Raw genomic sequence first — 17938 nt, forward strand, 5'->3', positions numbered from 1 at the left:
GAGCTAGTGGCCGGCGGGACACCGGGCGACGCCAAGGCTGCGGCTCCGCGGCCAGCCTGGCGCTCGAGCGTCTCCTGGCGGCGAGGTTGGGCCATCGTTAGGACCGCCAACAGCTGAGCTGGGGTTTCCGGGTCTGGGCATGCGCATCCCCCAGCGTCCTTCCAGCCAGTCAGAGAGTCCCACAGCTATCCTCCCGCCTACCCATGGCGCTTGGGGGCGTGGCTTTCAGTTTTAGCCAATGACAAAAGACTTTCGTCCTTCGGCCGCCCCCACAGAAGGTGGTTTCTTTAGCAAGATGGCGGCGAGCGGCCTCCGGCGGGCTGCTGCTGCGGTGCCCACTTCAGTGAAGCCCATTTTCAGTCGGGACATGAACGAAGCCAAGCGGAGGGTGCGCGAGTTGTACCGCGCCTGGTACCGAGAGGTGCCGAACACTGGTGAGAGGCCGCGGCGCAAGCGGGGCTCCGGATGCAGCCGCCCAAGGTCGCAGCCGTCCTGGCCTCCCATTTCTCCCGGGACGAGCTGAGGTCATCGACCTGGGCACAGGCGACTCCGGGTGCTTCAGGGGAGGAGGGTCACCCAAGCATTGGTGGACCCGACCCGGCGGCGGCGCCGGACTCCAAAGCAACCGTGGTGCCCTGCGTCCGGACCGCGCTTCTAGGCGCTCTGGGCGCGTTGGCCCTTTGGTCCCCGTAATTCTTAGCGAATCCGTGGCAGGGACTGTGGGTGACAGGCTCGTTTTGTAGGTGAGGCACGTGAGGCACCTAGAGGCGAAGTGATGCCCCCGAGGCCCAGAGCCAGCCGTAGAGTAGCTGACGGTATTTACAGGTGCCCCTTAGGTTCTGTGAGCCGAAAGTGGGTGTAGGGCTTGAGTGGTCATCTGTCGCGCACACCCCCCACGCCCACCCCCCACGGAAAAACAGACCACCAGAGAAGGGAAGTGACTTTCCCAAGGTCATCCAGTTAAGTCAGTGGTGCCTTTTCCAGTCCACGTGAGGTGGCCTTCTCCCACAGCTTCCCGGGCTTGCTCCCTAGCTCTGCCTGCCTCTAGCATTTCTTAGGAGCTCTGTTCCCTCCCCTCGCATGACCTGCCCCCTACTGCCTCGCTGTCCCCTGCCTTCACTTAGATGCCGCAGAACCAGTCACTGGAAGGATTGAAATACGAGGTCCCCGGACGCAGAGATTCTGTTTTCTTATCTCGGCGTTCCCCCTCGGCACTGCCCAATGTCCCTGATGAGAAAAGATCGGGGAAGTAAACTGTCAAGGACGGTAGGAACGTCAGGGGCTGTCGATATTTTGTTGTTGTTTTGTAGATTGATGGAGTGTGTTTTAGTGTGGACCGTCACTGCTGGTCTAAGAGGGAAGGTGTTCGTAAGTGAGCTCCCCTCTGGGCTGTCCCTTCCCTACGTGTGTGTGAGAAGCAATAGAGTGTGGTAGTTACACAGACTTGTCCCCAGACCTTGCCTCTTACTAGCTGTGTGACCTCGAGCAAATGATTTCATCTTGCTGTGCCTCAGTTTCCTCATCTGTAAAAGGAGCATCGTGGTGATTCCTTCTTCAGAGAGTAGCCCTTATTAAAAAGCTAATATATTTAAAGTGCTGAGAGGAAGCCCTGGCACTTAGGTACTCACTGAATGTTGGCCACTACTGTTGTTGTTATTATTACGATTATTATTATTACTGTTACTTACAGCAGGAGCATTTGTGCAAAATCCAGTTTTTTGGTGTGTGAGAACTGTCTGCTCCACAGTGTCCCTGTCCTGAACCTGACTTTCTGAGAGGTTGCTGATGACCAGAACTTACACCCCAGGACACAAGGGAGGGAGAAACTTAAGTGAACTGCTGGTTCGGAGACCGCAGATGTAGATGCTTTCAGGGGGCAGGTGAATAATAGGTACAGGGAAGTGAGAGCAGCCAGTGTCTGCACGTGTGTGTTTGGGCCGGGGGAGGAGGGTGTATTCAATTGCAGATGTTTGAAAACACTGTGTTTGCCTAGCAGAATCCTGTGAGTGCCTAGAACCCTTTCTTGTTGCAGAGAGAAGTAAGAGGTGGGAACAAGACCCAGATGCAGGAAGAATCGTTTGTGATGGCTTTAAAAAAAAGAAAAACAATCGATGGCTGAGTTGAGGACAGACCCAGTTGTCCACAGTCAGCGTCCGGAAGTTTTTAAACTATCCTCTCTCAGGAATTCCCCTCAAATACTGTTTGAGAAGATTATTCCAGAGTCCGAAGGGTCCTGAAAAGGGGCGGGGGGCAAGTGGGGAGGGACCCAGGGGTGGTGCCCCGCTTATGGGGAGGATTGGTGGTCTGTAGCTGGTGGTCCGTAGGTGGCCAGTTGCTCAGGCCTGTGTCTACACTGGTGTTAGGCTATCCATGGTTGGGACTCCAGCTGAGGAACCAAACCAAGAATTGGAATAAGTAATAGTATTTCTAATAACTAACATTTACTGACTTGCATACATATGGCCTAGCACTGTGCTAAATGCTTCACACTGCCCTATTTGAGGGTGGGTTCTAATTGTTCCTTGTCTTACAGATAAGAAAATGGAGGCACCTAAGTGTGTCTTCTCATCACACGATTAGTGAGGAGACGAGCCAGACCGCAGACCCTGGCTATCCAGCTTTTACACTGGCTCTTTGCTCCTGAATCTCTCAGGACCCAGTTACGCCGCACGCGTGAGCGGCCCTTTGCTTGGCTGGCAGTGCCCTTGCATGGGAGCACAGAGGCAGAACCACCTTCCTTCAGACCCCTCTACTGCAGACGTATTAACTGAGGCTCGCTGGTTACAAAACAGGAGGTTTTCTGTAGAAACTATTTTATTTCCATTTCACTGGGATCTCTTGTACGATAGGGGTGCTACTGGATGCCCAGAGATACAAAAGTGAATAAAACAGCCCTCCTCTTCCGGTCTAGTCAGGAAGACAGGCATATATCCAGGCCATTAAGACTTAGAATAGATGTATTTTAAGATGTAAAATAGAAGCAAGTGCTGAAATGTTTAACAACTAACATTTATAGTAGCTTCGCTGTTTACAAGATATTGTGACCGATTTTTGCCATGTTACCATAAAGAAATTAGGTCTGAGGTTCTTTTCTTTCCTATTTTTTAGCTGAGGAAGCAGGCTGAAGGGGTTGTACCCAAGTCAAGGTCATAGTTCATAATGGTGGGGAGACCCTACCCAGCTGGTTTGACCCCTGACCCCGTGCTCTCCAGCACACCGTCCGCCTTCCCATCTCAGGATCTCGCAGTACCTGGTATGAACGCTTCCTGAGTGAGCGGAGCAGACAGCTGAGGATATCCGTGTCCTCACTCTTGATATGTCAGAGCCTTCCTGACTCAGGAAAACCTTGACAGTAATTTTGGAAAAACACGCAGAGGCTGTGGAAAAGGCATCTTCATCCAAGAGGGGCACTTTGAAACCTTCCTTTTGATTTTGATTTGATACCTTCCTTAGTCCTCTCAGATTTTTTCAAAACCGCAATTTCAGTATTCAGAATTCAAAGAAGAAGCCAAGAAGCTGAGTTGAGGGAGAGCAGTTGGAATTAATTTATCCAGGGCCTCTCAGCACACTTGTGCTGGATAATCGTGGGGCATAGGATTTTTAACGACATCCCTGGCCTCTACCCACTCGATGCCAGTAGCACTCTTTCCCTAGTGAGACAGCCCAGAATGCCTCCAGACCTGGCCATTTGTGCTGGTGGGCAGGATCGTTGCTGGTTTAAGCAGCAAGCACCGAGTTAAACCAAAGAATGGGCAGGTCATCGCTTCGGCTGTTGCTGTTTGCCTTCCCACAGCCTTTCTCGCTGGTGGAGGGGCGTGGTCAAAGGGTTGGGGTGGGAGGAGGGCGATCAGGACAAAGCTGTGGACTTTGTCTCTCCAGAGACAAGGGTTGTTAGGCCGCGAAGGATGGGCATCCAGGGACCTGTGAGCTGACACTGTAAGCCAAACTGCATTTGTGCTTGTGAACATCTTCCTAAGGAAGAAGACTTACACACCCAACGTCCTGGTGTGCAGTTCAGGAGATGATGAGGAGCGGGAGCAGATGGGCACCAGCTCCCCCGGGATAGAGGGACCTTGTTTTTTTAAGCTCCCAAGGTTGGGCAGAGATCTAATATAAAAATGCAGGAAGGGTGAACACTGATAGCAGGGGAAGAGTCCTCATATTCATTTCCTTTAAAAAAAACACTAGATTGTAAAATAAAAATAAACAACCTGGATTCCAGGCCCACATTTGCCGGGGACCAATCGTATGACTTCAGGCAAGTACCCACAGTGCCATAGGCCTCACTCCCCCCAAATGGGAGGATTCTGAATCCCGGGAGCCCTGTTAGTTTGCATTTGTCTTTGTATCTCTTTGTCTTACTGTCCCTCTCTTTGCTCTTCTCTAAAATTCTCCTATGAGAGGCACCTGGCACCTGGCTTCGGCTCCGGTCGCTTAGGTATGGTCTCCAGGTTTTGGGATCAGGCCTCCTGGAGTCAAGCTGTATCGGGCTTCCTGCTCAGCAGGGAGTCCGCTTCCCCCTCTTCTTCTGCCCCTCCCTCTACTCTCTTTCTAAAATAAAAAATAAAATTCCTACTATGATACACACTGGTGGGAACGCAGATTTATAGCATTTACCAATTTTCTGGGAGCTGGTACTCCCGCCATGGTTGATTTTTAAGCTACCAAAGTGAAGTCAGTGAAGGCAGATTGGGAAGAGAGACTCCCCGAGAGCCTGCTCCAGCACGCCACTGGATCCCGAGTTCTTTCCAGTGTGAGTGATTTCCTGTCCTCTGTTAACACTTCCCTGTAAGGCTGGCTGCGGTTTCTCCTGTTCAGTTTCTGCAGGTGCTTATTCCCTGCTGGGATCAGCAAGGCAAGGTATAAATACCTCAGCAGAAGCTTTATTTTCCTGTCGCTGGCTCTAAATTGAATATAGTTAAAGACTGAAACTTGATTGTCGATTCACTCAGTCACTCCATAGCTCTCGTGGTATTTCAGAGCTGGTTCTGATTCTGTAGACGAGAGTGGACATGTCACAGGAATGGCCACAACACCAGGCGTCCTCACCAAATAAACACACAACCACATGCTCATTCTAGCCTCTGAGCCTTATTTATGCTTAATGTGCCCCCTCTCCCAAATCCTGCCCACCACACAAGGCCCTGTTCGTGCCCTCGGCGTCGGCGAAGCCACTGAAGGCTGACTGTCAGAGGGTGAGAATACAAATGACCGAAACCTAGTTTTCAAAGGACATAATGTGCCTCAGCTGAAGTCTCGGGTCCCTAAGGCTGTGCCACTCTTTGAGGCATCGACTTAGCCAGGGGTTGCGGAGTATCGTGATTTCATGTTTGCATTCACGGATGGCTGTCCCTTGGATCAGAATTTGAGAGACGAGTAGGAGTTAACTTCGAAGACCGTTCCCTCCTTCCCCCGAGTAACCTGAGGTGGTAGTAATTGCTGGCCAGACTGAAGCCGCCCCTGCACACGCAGCAGGCTCCCCGCGCCCTGAGCCGTGTGCCGCTCAAAGCCACACCCCATCACTGCTGGTTAATTTCAGCCCCGTCATCTTTTGCCGATTGTTCTCTCTGAGAATAAAGCTCACCTTCTTGAGAGCTTATTCCATGCGGGGCACTGTTCTAAGCATCTTATCTCATGGAATCCTGCCAACAGCTCTGGAGTTCTCTGTGCTCTGACCCTCCTCCTCTCCCTCAGAAACCAATACGCTCAGGCACGGAGAAGCTTACGTCTGCAGGACCACACAGGTGCTGTGACCGAGCTGGGATCTTGAACTGTGCTCTGCTGTGCGCCACCGCCGCCTCAGACAGCGCGGTCTGGTCTCTGCAAGTAAACTCTAAGCTCCTTGCGAGCACGTGTCACTCCTGTACAGCCTCAGGCACCTCGCTTAGGGTCAGGCTAGTGATGTCTGCTGATGAAATGAATGGGCAGCCTGGATGTGTTCACTGACTGTTTTTGTAAAATAGGTTTTCACCGTGTAATTTCTTCCCTGAATCATGTTTCCTCTCTAGTGCAATCGTTCCAGCTCGACATCACTGTGAAGCAAGGACGGGATAAAGTCCGAGAAATGTTCATGAAGAATGCCCACGTCACAGACCCCAGGGTGGTGGATCTTCTGGTCATTAAGGTAAGTGACCTTCCCTGATGAGCTTAAGAGCAGCTGGCTTGTCCAGAGCTGCTCAGTTTTGTCTCCCAAGTTTAAAAAGCAACTGCTAGGTCAGTAGCTTTTGCTTAGTGTTTCAAAGAAACAGGTGAACTTAGAGGTGGTTATCACCTGATTAAATAGAAGATTGTTCAAGAAGAACCCACCGGGGCTTGCATTTTTATTTTTATTCATTATTTTTTAAAGATTTTATTATTTGTGGGGGGCACCTGGGTGGCTCAGTGGGTCATGATCTCAGAGTCCTGGGATCCAGTCCCGCATCGGGCTCTCTGCTCGGCAAGGAGCCTGCTTCCCCCTCTCTCTCTACCTGCCTCTCTGCCTACTTCTGATCTCTCTGTGTCAAATAAATAAATAAATTCTTTAAAAAAAAAAATCTTATTATTTGAGAAACAGAGCACGAGTCAGGGAGAGGGGCCAAGGAAGAGGGAGAAGCAGACTCCCGAGTGTGGAGCCCAAAACAGGGCCTGATCCCAGGACCCTGAGATCATGACCTGAGCTGAAGGCAGCCGCTTAACCGACTAAGCCACCCAGATGCTCTGGGGCTTGTATTTTGGAAAAAGACATAAAGAGGAAGGTTTGAAACTCTTCCCGAACCCCAGTTCTGAAGTTATTCACCACCAGGCTGCTGCTGGAAGAGGCAGGCTGGTTAGGGGAGTCCTGTGTGAATGGGGTCAAATCCCAGGCCTGATTGTGTTCTTTCTGGTCATCAGTGCGAACTTTAGCAAGGACCAGTACGTACCACAGGATGAGTGTTTAGCAGAAAACCAAATTCAGCCAGTCAGGCAGTCAGGGCAGGGGCCTGTTGACCTGGAAGTCTCCCCTCCTGGAGTCAGTTCGCTATAGAGTATTTGAAAGGCCGCAGAGGTCTGTGAGCCCAACCACCTCATTGTCTAGATGTGGAAACTGGTCCTGACAGAGGCTGCTCCTTGCCCAAGGTGACGCAGTACGTCTGTGCCAGAGAACAGAGTCGCAGCCTGCAGCGTCGCATTCCTTCCCCTCAGCCGCTCTGACTGAACTCCTCTCCCCCGCGTGTGCAGGGCAAGATGGAACTGGAGGAAACGATCAACGTGTGGAAGCAGCGGACACACGTCATGCGGTTCTTCCACGAAACAGAAGCGCCGAGGCCAAAGGATTTCCTCTCCAAGTTCTATGTTGGCCACGACCCGTGAAGTCACTCAGGGGAAAGGTGCATGTTGATATTTAAATATTTTAGAGTGCAAATAAACTCAGTATGTGATGGTCACTTCCTAATAGAACTCCACTGGTGAGCCGGTGGGGAGTCCCTCTCCTGCAGTCTGTCTCCCTTTTTGCCTGAACAAGTGGGGTCTCAGTGTACACACCACCTGTTCTTTCCCTTTCCTGAAGTGTGGTGTTTCCTCCAAATTGGATTCTCTTTTCTCAGAGCCTCGTGTGTCAGTAAACAGGAAGGATGAGGCCATCTGCTCAGAAACTAGCCTCCTGGCTATCAGGCTGGATGACTTTGTTAAGGGGGTGGGGGTGGGGCTCAGAGGGAGAGGGATGCCCAGCACAGGGTCCCACTCGGGGCTCAGTCTCACGACTGAGATCACAGCCTGGGTGGAAATCAAGAGTCGGATGCTTAACCAATGAGCCACCCAGGTGGCCCCAGTTAGCCATGTTTCTACAGTCCTTAGGATTGCTTGGTTTCACGGCACAGGTTATCCAGAATGAGCCAGCTTTTGCTGTCAGGAGAGAGATCAGAGCAAAACTAGGAGGCACAGAAGTCAGGCTGCCAAGCCGGGCTGTTCTCCCCTGGGTTCTGACGAGGCCTCGCCTGTCTCTGTGCAACAAGCAGCAGTCCTGAAAGTAAAATGAACTTCCTACCCCATTGGGCACTCGGCTAGGAACACTGTTTAGTGCACACGGAGCAGAAATATTTCTACTGCTCTTCAAGCTGGGTTATAGCTCCAGTGACAGAATAAATGGCCCCACGCGTCAAAGAACTCTCTGCTCTCCGTGCTGCTTCCCCTGGCCGTCTAAGTGCTGGAGGGAGGGGTTTGGCAGGCAGTCATCCGGTGTTCCCAGATTCTTCTGCACCACCAGCCCTTTTACTGTCTTTTCATCTAAGGAACCCAAGTGTTGAAAGATTCATTTTAATAACGATGTTTCTCAAAGAGTTGTAAACGGTCACAGCTTATGCCTGGCCTGTGACAACTCGCCAGTGTTCCTCAGTGCGAAAAAGCTCGAGGCTTTAGTTATCCTGTGCATCTTTACTGAGGGTAAAGTTTCTGTTGGGCTTTTGTACATAATGAAAAATAGGTCCCAGTTGCCTGTAATGACCTTTGTGGATCCAGGGGCAGGGTGAGGGGCCTGGAAATCTTGGGCTGTAAATCAAAGGCCTGTTAACGTCCAGCTGCCAGAGAACGGACTGCGGGGACAGGAAACTACAGCAGGGGTCACTCATGCGGGGACAATTCAGCCGCCACTCAGTCATACCGAGCTGATGTTTAGCATGTTTATTCATAAGGTGATGGTGCTCAGTGGACAGCACATTTGTGGGAATGTCCCAGGGCCTGGGGATCTGGGCTGCGGTCACAGACGATGCAGGAGGCTTCACTGGAGTTGGGAGGCTGAGGGCTTTCCCTGTGCCCTTTGGGCAGGGCAGGAGGAGAGGCTGTGAGCATCACCATATCATGATTAAGTCAGGGCTGTCTCCTTTCTGTACTTCCTCCATGTCCTGTAAGAAAGCAAAACAGCAGTGAACTGGGCACAAAGCAGCCTTCTGGCCACACACCAAAAAGCATTCCAGAGAGGTTCTACTAAACAAGGCAGGAGCAAGACAGTTGGTTTATTCACTCACACATTTAATGAACATTCATCAGAGAGCAGGAACTGGGGACCCATAGGTATAAAAAACAAACTTCTGAGGGCATTTGGCTGGCTCAGTTGGTGGAGCATGTGACTCTTGATCTTGGGATTGTGAGTTCAGGCCCTACACTGGGTGTAGAGCTCACTTTAAAAAAAAAAAAAAAAAAAGTGTTCCTTGCCAGCAAGAAACTTTTAGTCTAGTAGAATTTGGGGGTGTGCCTGTGTGGTTAAGCATGTAATACTGTCACAAGACATACTGGTCAGTCAGAGGGCACAGCAGTCCCTCCCTTTTTTTTTTTTTTTTTTTTTTAAAGACCTTTTTTTTGGGGGGTGCCTGGGTGGCTCAGTGGGTTAAAGCCTCTGCCTTCCGCTCAGGTCATGATCCCAGGGTCCTGGGATCAAGCTCGGCATTAGGCTCTCCACTCAGCAGGGAGCCTACTTCCTCCTCTCTCTCTCTCTGCCTGCCTCTCTGCCTACGTGTGATCTCTATCTGTCAAATAAAATAAATTAAAAATCTTTAAAAAAAAAAACTTAAAAAAAAGAAAAAGACCTTTTTTTTTTTTTAAGATATTATTTATTTATTTGGCAGATAGAGATCACACGTAGGCAGAGAGGCAGGCAGAGAGAGGAGGAAGCAGGCTCCCTGCTGAGCGGAGAGCCTAATGCCGAGCTTGATCCCAGGACCCTGGGATCATGACCTGAGCGGAAGGCAGAGGCTTTAACCCACTGAGCCACCCCGGCGCCTCACAGCAGTCACTTTCAAATGGAGGAATGAGGGAAGACTTCATCCACGACAATGAAGAATTGGAAGTAAGAATAGTGAGAAATAGGGGCACTTGCGTGGCTCAGTGATTAGGCATCTGTCTTTGGCTCGGGTCATGATCTTCAGGTACTGGGACCCAGCCCTGCATCGGGCTCCCTGCTCAGCAGGGAGTTTGCTCTCCTTCTGCTTGTGCTGTCTGTCTGTCTCTCTCAAATTAACAAAAAAAAAAAAATCTTAAAGAGTAGTGCGAAATAGCCTTCCAACTGGAAGGAAGAGTGAGCCTCTGCTTGGGAGCAGGAAAGCATGTGGGTGATTCAAGAAACAGTGAATACTGGGGAGAGGTGAGTGGTTGGGAATATGGGAGACGAGGCTTGAATAACTGCTGTGACCAGGTCATGGCACGCTTGACTGTCAGACTGCGGAGCCAGAACTGTCCTTAGCTACAACGGAAAGGCAGCCAAGCAGCACATATTCAAGCACGGGAGCCAACACCAGAAAGCTGAATGGAACAGGCAGAGTGTGTGGTAACCCTGCTGACCACGGTCAAGACCTGCAGTTTCTAAATTTCAATGCGGAGAATGAAGCTGTTTGGGGTGTGTGTGTAAGGCATTAAATTGTTAAGAAACTTGTGGGTTGAGAGAACAAAGCTATATAAAAGGCAAAGACTGGCTGGGATCAACCCAGTTGGAGGAGATCCTAGTTAATTTTCTTTTTTAAAGATTTTACTTATTTGAGAGAGAGAGTGCACAAGCTCCTCCTGAGCGAGGAGCCCAACATAGGGCTCAAACCTGGGACCCTGAGATCATGACCAGAGCCTCAGGCAGATGCTTAAACCGACTGAGCCATCCAGGTGCCCTATCCCATTCCAGTGAATTTTTAAATCAGTAAGGTCGCCTCATCAACATAGAGCAAAGGCAAAATAAAAACAGCAAAGTCAATTTATTAAAGGTCTGCACTTCTGCTTCAAGGGACCAGAAACTGCTACCAGCGCAAACTGCATCAGAGTTCCGATGCCCCACCCCCTTCCTGTTCCACGTAGGAGAAAAGGAAGTCTTACCTGTTAGTCGTCGTCGTCATCATCCTCCGGAACAAAAATGTCGTGCTCCTCAAGTAGGGCAGCAAAGTTCTTGCTAATGAGCGTCCCCACATAGAGAAAGGGGATCACGATGGAGAACACACGGAGAAGGCCGAAGGACATCTGCAGAGGGTCAGAGCAGTGGCTGTGAGCTCCAGAGCCCACTCTGTGGGACCACAGAAGGCCCGGCCCCTAAGGGACACTCCTGTGAACCCCAGACCCATAATACACAGCTACTTGATTTTGGAAACATGCAGAACAAGAAAAAAGAAAAAGAGAAGGTTATTTTATGGCCATCAATGTGGCTACCAGAAAGAAAAGTACAAGGCATTCATTCTAGACATCTAAAAATGAGTCGTGCATGTACCGTGGAAGGATACTTTGTACAGTTCTTTAACAGATTCCCCAGTTTAATTTCACATTAAATCCCAAAAACAACCATGTTTTGAAAAATAAGCATGTCTTTACCATAAAAGACTAGCTGTGTAGACAGACTAGGGGAGTTTCAGTGGAATTTCAAAATATCCTCTCCTACTTTCCTATGGAGTTTCAGGGTTTTTTTGCAGCTGTGCCTTTTTATAAAGCAGCTCTTCCCCAATATGGACCCTGCTTCTTGCCACAAAACAGTCCTGAACTCAACCTGTCTGTGCAAGCTAGCACTGGCCATACTAACTGTAGGAGAATTTGTTTTCTAACTCCCACACCGCCCTGGAGTCAAAAAGCAAACGTGTTTGATGTAAGGGTCTGTTTCCATTTTACTTAGAAGAAAAAAAAAAAAGTACTCGGGTCAGACGACAGCATTCAGCGGTGGGGAAAACAGGACCTGGTTGGGGACTGGGGTTGTACCAGCCAGAAACCTGGACTCCAGGACCCAACTCGCTGCTAGCTTTGGAGCCTCAGGGCTTCACTGCTTTGGCCCGACTTCATCCGTGGAAACTGATCGTAGTAACTCCCTGCCCACCTCTCAAGAACAGCAAATGACGTGAATTAAGTAGTAAGTCAAAACTTATAAAAACAGAAGTTCTGTCCCACGTACCCTTTATCTAAAAGCCCTTTCACAACTCTTTATTCCATCCCGTCAACTGCGAGGTGGACAAGAACGGAGCGGTTACGTGACTTGTCTACACCGGACACACACAGCCGAGTCTTGTGGCCTGGAGAACTAGGGCACCACGCTTCCTGCTAGCTCACCACGACGAGCTAGTGCAGGGTGCAGTCCTTCTCAGCTCTCGCCCCCCATCCCCTGTCTCGGTGCGCCCAACTCAACACCGGGATCTGACCCATCTCCTCCCACCTGTCAAAATTAGCAGCGCATCATCGCTAAACTGTCCTTGATCCGTCTTCCGGTCTAAGGCGGTCGTATGATTGGCCTTTGCGCCTATCAGTCAGCGTCGACCCGCGCACACTCCCCATAATGATTGGCCGCGGCCCCTTCGCCCCGCCTCCAGGCAGACACTCACTTTCACCGGTTTGGGCAAAATGGCGCCGCTGCGAGTAACGATGACTGACCTCGACGGTACCAGGCTCCGACCTGCGCCACCTCCTCCGGCGGAGACATCACCACCACCCTTCCTCAAGCTCGGCCCGCTCCGGAAAGCCCCGGATCGCAAGGATGCCAGTGCCAGCCAGCGAGCCGCTCCGGACGCCATCTCCCGGCTCCGCCCCTCGCCCGGCACCCGGACCCCACCGCCCGGCCGCTGTGACGCGCTCCGGGAGAGCACCGCCCCAACCCGCGCGAGGCCCAGCCTAGTTCCTGTTGCGGTGCGAGAGAGGCGTTTGTCACGCGCCCGACGTGGTGACGTCACGAGGCGGGGTCAATGCCCCGTAGCCGCCTCGTTCCGGGCCTGGCGGGCCGGTTTGTCCCGCGAGCGGTCGTGGTGGAACGTGTTCGCTTCCGCCATTGTTCCCTCGGCCTGGCGCGCCGGGGTTGGGCAGAGCAGGGGACCGCTGGGAAGGGAAGTCACTTTCATCGACCCTCAGACAGTCGTATTTTCCTTTTTAGCATTTAAAGAACACGATTCAAACCCGTTAGTTGTACTGCCCGGGTGCTTCTGGATTCTGTTTCTTGCCAAGGTGCATGCGACAGAGGCAAGTGGAAAGACCTCGGAAGGGGAAGTGCGAGCTTTCGCACGACCTGGGCAAGTGACTGTTGAAATAAACTCGAGGAACCGAAGTGAGTAATAAAAACTAAGTGTTTTACTCGTATAAAAAACACTGTGACCGTAAGAACGAGAACGAAAGCCTGTAGTGTCCGAGTATAAAACAAGGCGCAGTGGGCCGGGGGCTCCTCCAGCCCCTCTTCCTGGGAACAAGCCCGCAGGAACGGGTTCCGGACCCTGGTGGCCTCCCGGCGGCCTGGTCTTGGGCTGAGCGGAAGCCTCTAGACCTACTCGGACCCTGGGCAGTGTACCCAAGGCTAAGAAGGGGCCGACTGCGTGCAGGCAGAGGGGGCCTGCCTTGACCGCCTCGGGATCGCCCATCCAGCCGCTGCGGCCACACCCTGGGGCTCAGGCGGGTCCTCCCTCAACAATAGAGAAAACGCGTGGGAGCTGCTGAGAGTAGCAAAGACAGGGTCTTGGCAGACACGCACTGGCTGACCAGCGGGACCGTCAATGAGTTCCCAGGCCAGGTGCGGGATCGGGAGTGGCTCTTAGCACAGTTAGGAGGAAAGAGTTTATCCCAGGTGCTTGCTGGGAATCCTGCGTCCAAGCTTCTAGAATGACCCGGACTGAGAACCAAAATAACAGCCTGGCTTCCCCAGGGAGCCCCATGTGCCTCCCCTCCTTTAGCTTCCCACCTGGCAGCTCCCAGAGCCAGCCGCTCAGGGCAGAACACAGGAAGGATTTCTGCCACCAGTCCTTCCTGGGGCCATGACCAGCACCATCTATAGACAGGGCAGCCAGGGAGAGAACCTGAGGACCCGGACACTTTCTGAGCAGAATCAATCCCCTTTTGCTGGCTGAAGGCCCTCTCCCTCCAAAGGGCCCCACCCAAACTGCAGAGGGGAGGGGGTCCTATGCCCCACCTCTCAGGAAGCAGCTGGCCCCAGAAACCCCTATGGCAATAAACCTACTTTCTCTGATGCTGTCAGTTCCCCAAGCCAACACTTGAGCCAACTTCTGGTATTTAAATGTACATAAGGCTCCCTGTGTCGGAAGTTATGGTTGTAGAGTCTGGTGTGTAGGTAGCATTCTATGGCCACATAATAGTCCCCATTCCCACCATTTGACTAGTGTCCCCTGCCAGAGGGGCAGTCCAGCAGAGCGGCAGGAGACTTGGTCACGCTTCATGGCTACCAAGCAAGCCCCCTTCCTCTCTGGGCCTCAGGAAATAAAGGTGCTGGAAAGAATGATTCCTCAGTCCCATCCAGGCACGAGGGTGGATCTGGAACCTGGAGAAGGACTAAAAAGCAGGAAGGAAAGAACCCTCTCAAAAAAAAGCAACTTGAAACCGAATAAACACTGAATCCTGACCAGCAGGATAAGGGCAGAAGCCCCAAGGGCTGAGGCTCAGGGCCCATCCTGTTTCTCCCGAGCTGGCTGGCTCCCCCAGACCCTCCGCAGCCACCTCTGCCTCAGCTCCGTGATCTCCTGGCCGTACCAGTTGTGCAGGGTAGAAAAGTAGGAGGTCTCAGGGAACGCGGGGCTCTGCCTCCTGTCCAGGAAGAGGCTGGCCGGGCCCTGCCACTCGGCCAAGCCCTGCCTTGCTAGCTTGCTGCCTCTTTCTTCAACCGAGTCCACGGGGCTGCAGTCCTTGGAGGGGGAGTGACCGTTTTCCAGGCCTGGAGACCGGCGGTCAGGAGCCTGGGGCTTACAGTGGCTGCCAATGGCCTTCCAGGATGAGTGGCGATGCAGAGCCAGGCTGTGGCGGGCCTCACGCAGCTGGCTCTCCAGCTCGCGCACCACCAGGCGCATGTAGCTAAAGCTGGCCCTGGACAGGGCCTTCACCCAGGCCTCCTGCGCCGCGGGCCCATCGGCCGCCAGCAGGTGTGGGCGCACACCAGGGGCGTCGAAGCAGATGGCGAAGGCGAACTCCTCGGACACGGGAGCCTCGGCCAGCTCCACCGTGCAGCCCTCCAGCACCACCAGGCTCAGCGGGGCCCGGCTCTCCCGACTCTCAAAGGAGAAGAGCAGGTTGCCTTTGAGGACAAACCAGCACCTCCGGCCGGTGCCACTGGGGGTCGGTGCAGTCCCTGGCCCGCCCCAGGTGCGCAGAAAGCCCGTATGGTCGGCGGGGGAGTCGCTCAGCGCGTAGTGGGCCACGCTCCTCTCATTCAGCTTCATGGCTCCCATAAGAACTGTGAGGGGAGATGGATGGCCACAGGTCAGAGCGGGAGGCAGCCTCTCTGCCCCTGCTGGGAAAAGAACGCTGGCTCTGGAGGACCCCTGGGCCCCTGCCCTGTGGCCTCTACTCACTTGCTGTATACCCTGAGGCTCTCAGGGTCCTCATCTGTGAAATGGGCTTGTGTCCCTGCCTTTTCTCGCAAAGGGTGGTTGTGAGGGGCATGCAAAAAACTGGACAGCAGAGGACTCAGAGGATAATGTGACTGTCCCAGACCAGGAGGTAAGGAGGGGTTTGAAACAGCTTTTTAAACTCCAAAGAAAAAAGCATCAGCTGAGCTGAAATGGACCCTGAACCCGTAGAAATCACTGCTTGAACCATCCCTTAATCCAGGGGTCCCTTAGCTACAACCCTGAAGCCAAACCTCCAAGGTTTCTTTGACCCCCCTGGGCCCCCGCCAGCCTCTCCTTGGTTAATGGCAGTTATCCTTTAGTTAAGAATCTGTGGCCTTTGGGGCCAGATGAAGGCAGGGCGGGGCAAGCCAGGCCCCATTCCTCCACTGGCAGGGGTGGGGGTTTGGGAGAGGCTTACATGGGGACCGGCTCAGTATACAAGAGTGTGGTACAAACACAGGGTGTGGCTGGGTAGGACCAACCCCAACCCCAACCCAATCCCTCCTGAATGCGGGTGCCCCACGGATCCTAAGGGGCACCCAATCCAACTGTCCTCCTGACCCATGAAAAATGGATGCCCAGAGCAGCGAAGATGAACTGCCCAAGCCTGCATGACCAGTGAGAAGCAGAGCTTGGTCTCCTATTTCCCTCATGCCTTCCAGGGGCGAGTCTCCGAAGGGACTCACTTACCAGCAGAGCTCACAGCAAGAGGGCGGGGGCCTCTCGTCCAGCCTCTCGGTGTAACCCTTTGACTATGTAGTTCCTAGGGCACCTGCAAAACAATTGTCAAAACTCCATCACAGCATCCTAAAGGATGAGAAATCCTACTCAGTCTTAGAGGCCCAGTAAAACCACCGCCGCCTCCAGGAAGCCTCCCCTGACCCCTGATAATCTCCCTGTCTTCCCACCCACCCAGACCAGGCACCTGAGAGCAACTGACCATCACTTGGCAGAGCTCAGTCCCCTACACCCAAAGTTAAGGTCAGAGTTAAGTGTCCTCAGCTTCCTGCTTTGCCCTTTTAGCAGTCCCAGGGTTTATCTGCGCGCTGAAGTCACCTAATCTGCGAGGCCTGCCCTGATCACTGTTTCTAAAGTGCTTCGGAGCACAAGCTGACTCAACCAGTAGCCCCCCACTTCTGCTTTCTTTTCCTTCCCCCCACAATGATCTCCTTGTTTACCGCACTCTCCCCAGCCCCAGAACGTCTAGCGCAGGACTGACTCGTCTGGGCGGGAGTCGGCTTGGCTGCCCGCAGCCTCCCATAAAAAGCCCATCGAGATGAGGACTCCAGAAAGTACTGAAATAACCAGGAAGACAACAGTGGACAAAGCAATCCGTCCGTCCTGGAGCCTGCATTCCAGCGGGGAGACATTGTAAACAAAGATAAATAATAAATGAATGGGAAAATTAAGTAAGAAGTCACGTTAAGGACCAGTCCCGATAAGGCCTGGGGAGAGAAACAGGCCGGGCCTTCGGGGGCGGGGCCGTGCCCGTGGCGGGTCGCGGGAGGCGGGGGCTCACGGAGGTCCTCCCGGCGCGGCACCGGGGCGCAGAAAGGGGACCCCGGGGCCCGCGGGGCAATGCTCCGGCTCCCGCCGCGACCCTGGTGCGGGACGCGGACCGCACAGCCCGCGAGGGGCCGGTACACCCGTGTTTCCTGATTCTGTTAGAGGAGCTGGGCGGGCTGGGGCCTGGGACCCAGCGGCCTGGGGCCACCGGGTTGCCCCGGACCCGCCACCGCCCGAAAACAGCGGTGGCCTCCGCGGGAGCCCCCGGCCGAGCGCGCAGAGTCTCCCGGTCCGCGCAGTGGGGCTGCCCCGCCACGTCTCCGCGGGCCACGCCTTCCCGAGGCCGCCGCCTCCAGAGCCCGCCGGGCCCGCTCACCTCCGCGCGGCCGGGCGCGACGCCGCTCGGGAGGGCGGCCCGCGGGGTGGGCTGCGCCCGCGGCTCGGGGCGACCCCGGCTCCGGGCCCCGCGCCTCCGCCAGGACCGGAACGTGGCCGCGGGCTCCGGGAGACCCCTTCCGGGCGGCTCGAGTTACCCCCCGCGCCCCTCCCCTCCCGCGGCTCACCGGGCGGTCGGCGAAGCCGCCCCTGATCCACGCGTGGGGGGGAAACTGAGGCCCCAGAGCCCGGGACAGAGCTGGTCAGCGGCGGGCGACCTCGAACCCAGGGCCCCACCGCAGGCCGTCCGCGGGCCTCGGACCCAGCCCACCGCCGGGAGGACTCGGAGCCCTTCTCTCCCCCTCTCCAGCCCCCTCATCCCGCCCGGCCCACTTTTCCCACCGAGCCAAGCCTGGGACGGCTTCGGCCCGGCGCCTCCTCTGGGCGGGCTCCTATCCAGCCCGCGAGGCCCGGGCGAGCTTCCTGGCGACTCCACCCGGTCCCTGAAATTCTCGAATCTGTTTCTGGGGCTTATCCATTTCTGCTTCCGCCACTGCCAGCGGCCTGCAGCCCACCCGCGGCCCCCGGGCTCTGCCTGGGGTCGGTCTCTTGGTGGACTGTAGTGAAGGTCGCAGGAGTGCTCAGCCACACACCAGAGGCTGGAAGCCAGCGAGGTCGGTGTATCTGCCCCTGAACTTGGTGGTTCCGGGCTCGGAGCTCTAGCCTTTGCACTTTCCTGCAGCCTAGAGTGTGTTCTTCTTGTCCTTACCCCTCGGCTC

General features: G+C 54.1%; 3 protein-coding genes across 7 annotated transcripts; 1 reads left to right on the forward strand and 2 right to left on the reverse strand.

The window, feature by feature from the left end:
* The first annotated feature begins 248 nt into the window (after positions 1-248).
* NDUFA6 (NADH:ubiquinone oxidoreductase subunit A6) lies at positions 249-7403 on the forward strand. Its single transcript, XM_004771209.3, has 3 exons — positions 249-434; positions 6009-6124; positions 7198-7403. Exons 1-3 carry the CDS (start codon positions 296-298, stop codon positions 7327-7329), a joined length of 387 nt encoding a protein of 128 aa, XP_004771266.2. The 5' UTR covers positions 249-295; the 3' UTR covers positions 7330-7403.
* Positions 7404-8619: 1216 nt separating this feature from the next.
* SMDT1 (single-pass membrane protein with aspartate rich tail 1) lies at positions 8620-12584 on the reverse strand. The gene is made up of 3 exons (XM_004771212.3): positions 12285-12584; positions 10807-10947; positions 8620-8855 (listed from the first exon to the last, which is right to left on the reverse strand). The coding sequence occupies exons 1-2, from the start codon at positions 12471-12473 to the stop codon at positions 10810-10812; spliced, it is 327 nt and encodes a 108-aa protein (XP_004771269.1). The 5' UTR covers positions 12474-12584; the 3' UTR covers positions 8620-8855; positions 10807-10809.
* Positions 12585-12998: 414 nt separating this feature from the next.
* PHETA2 (PH domain containing endocytic trafficking adaptor 2) lies at positions 12999-17616 on the reverse strand. 5 transcript variants are annotated; one of them, XM_013045157.2, is made up of 3 exons: positions 17348-17616; positions 15969-16050; positions 12999-15121 (listed from the first exon to the last, which is right to left on the reverse strand). In XM_013045157.2, the coding sequence occupies exon 3, from the start codon at positions 15114-15116 to the stop codon at positions 14334-14336; it is 783 nt and encodes a 260-aa protein (XP_012900611.1). In that variant the 5' UTR covers positions 15117-15121; positions 15969-16050; positions 17348-17616; the 3' UTR covers positions 12999-14333. The 5 variants fall into 5 exon arrangements, with proteins under 5 accessions (XP_012900611.1, XP_012900615.1, XP_012900613.1 ...); XM_013045161.2 differs by lacking the exon at positions 17348-17616 and adding an exon at positions 16498-17314; XM_013045159.2 differs by lacking the exon at positions 17348-17616 and adding an exon at positions 16457-17314.
* Between the last annotated feature and the right edge of the window lie 322 nt (positions 17617-17938).

Source organism: Mustela putorius, unplaced genomic scaffold (assembly GCF_011764305.1).
Source record: "Mustela putorius furo isolate JIRA1106 unplaced genomic scaffold, ASM1176430v1.1 tig00000738_pilon_pilon_pilon, whole genome shotgun sequence".
NCBI lineage: Eukaryota > Metazoa > Chordata > Mammalia > Carnivora > Mustelidae > Mustela > Mustela putorius.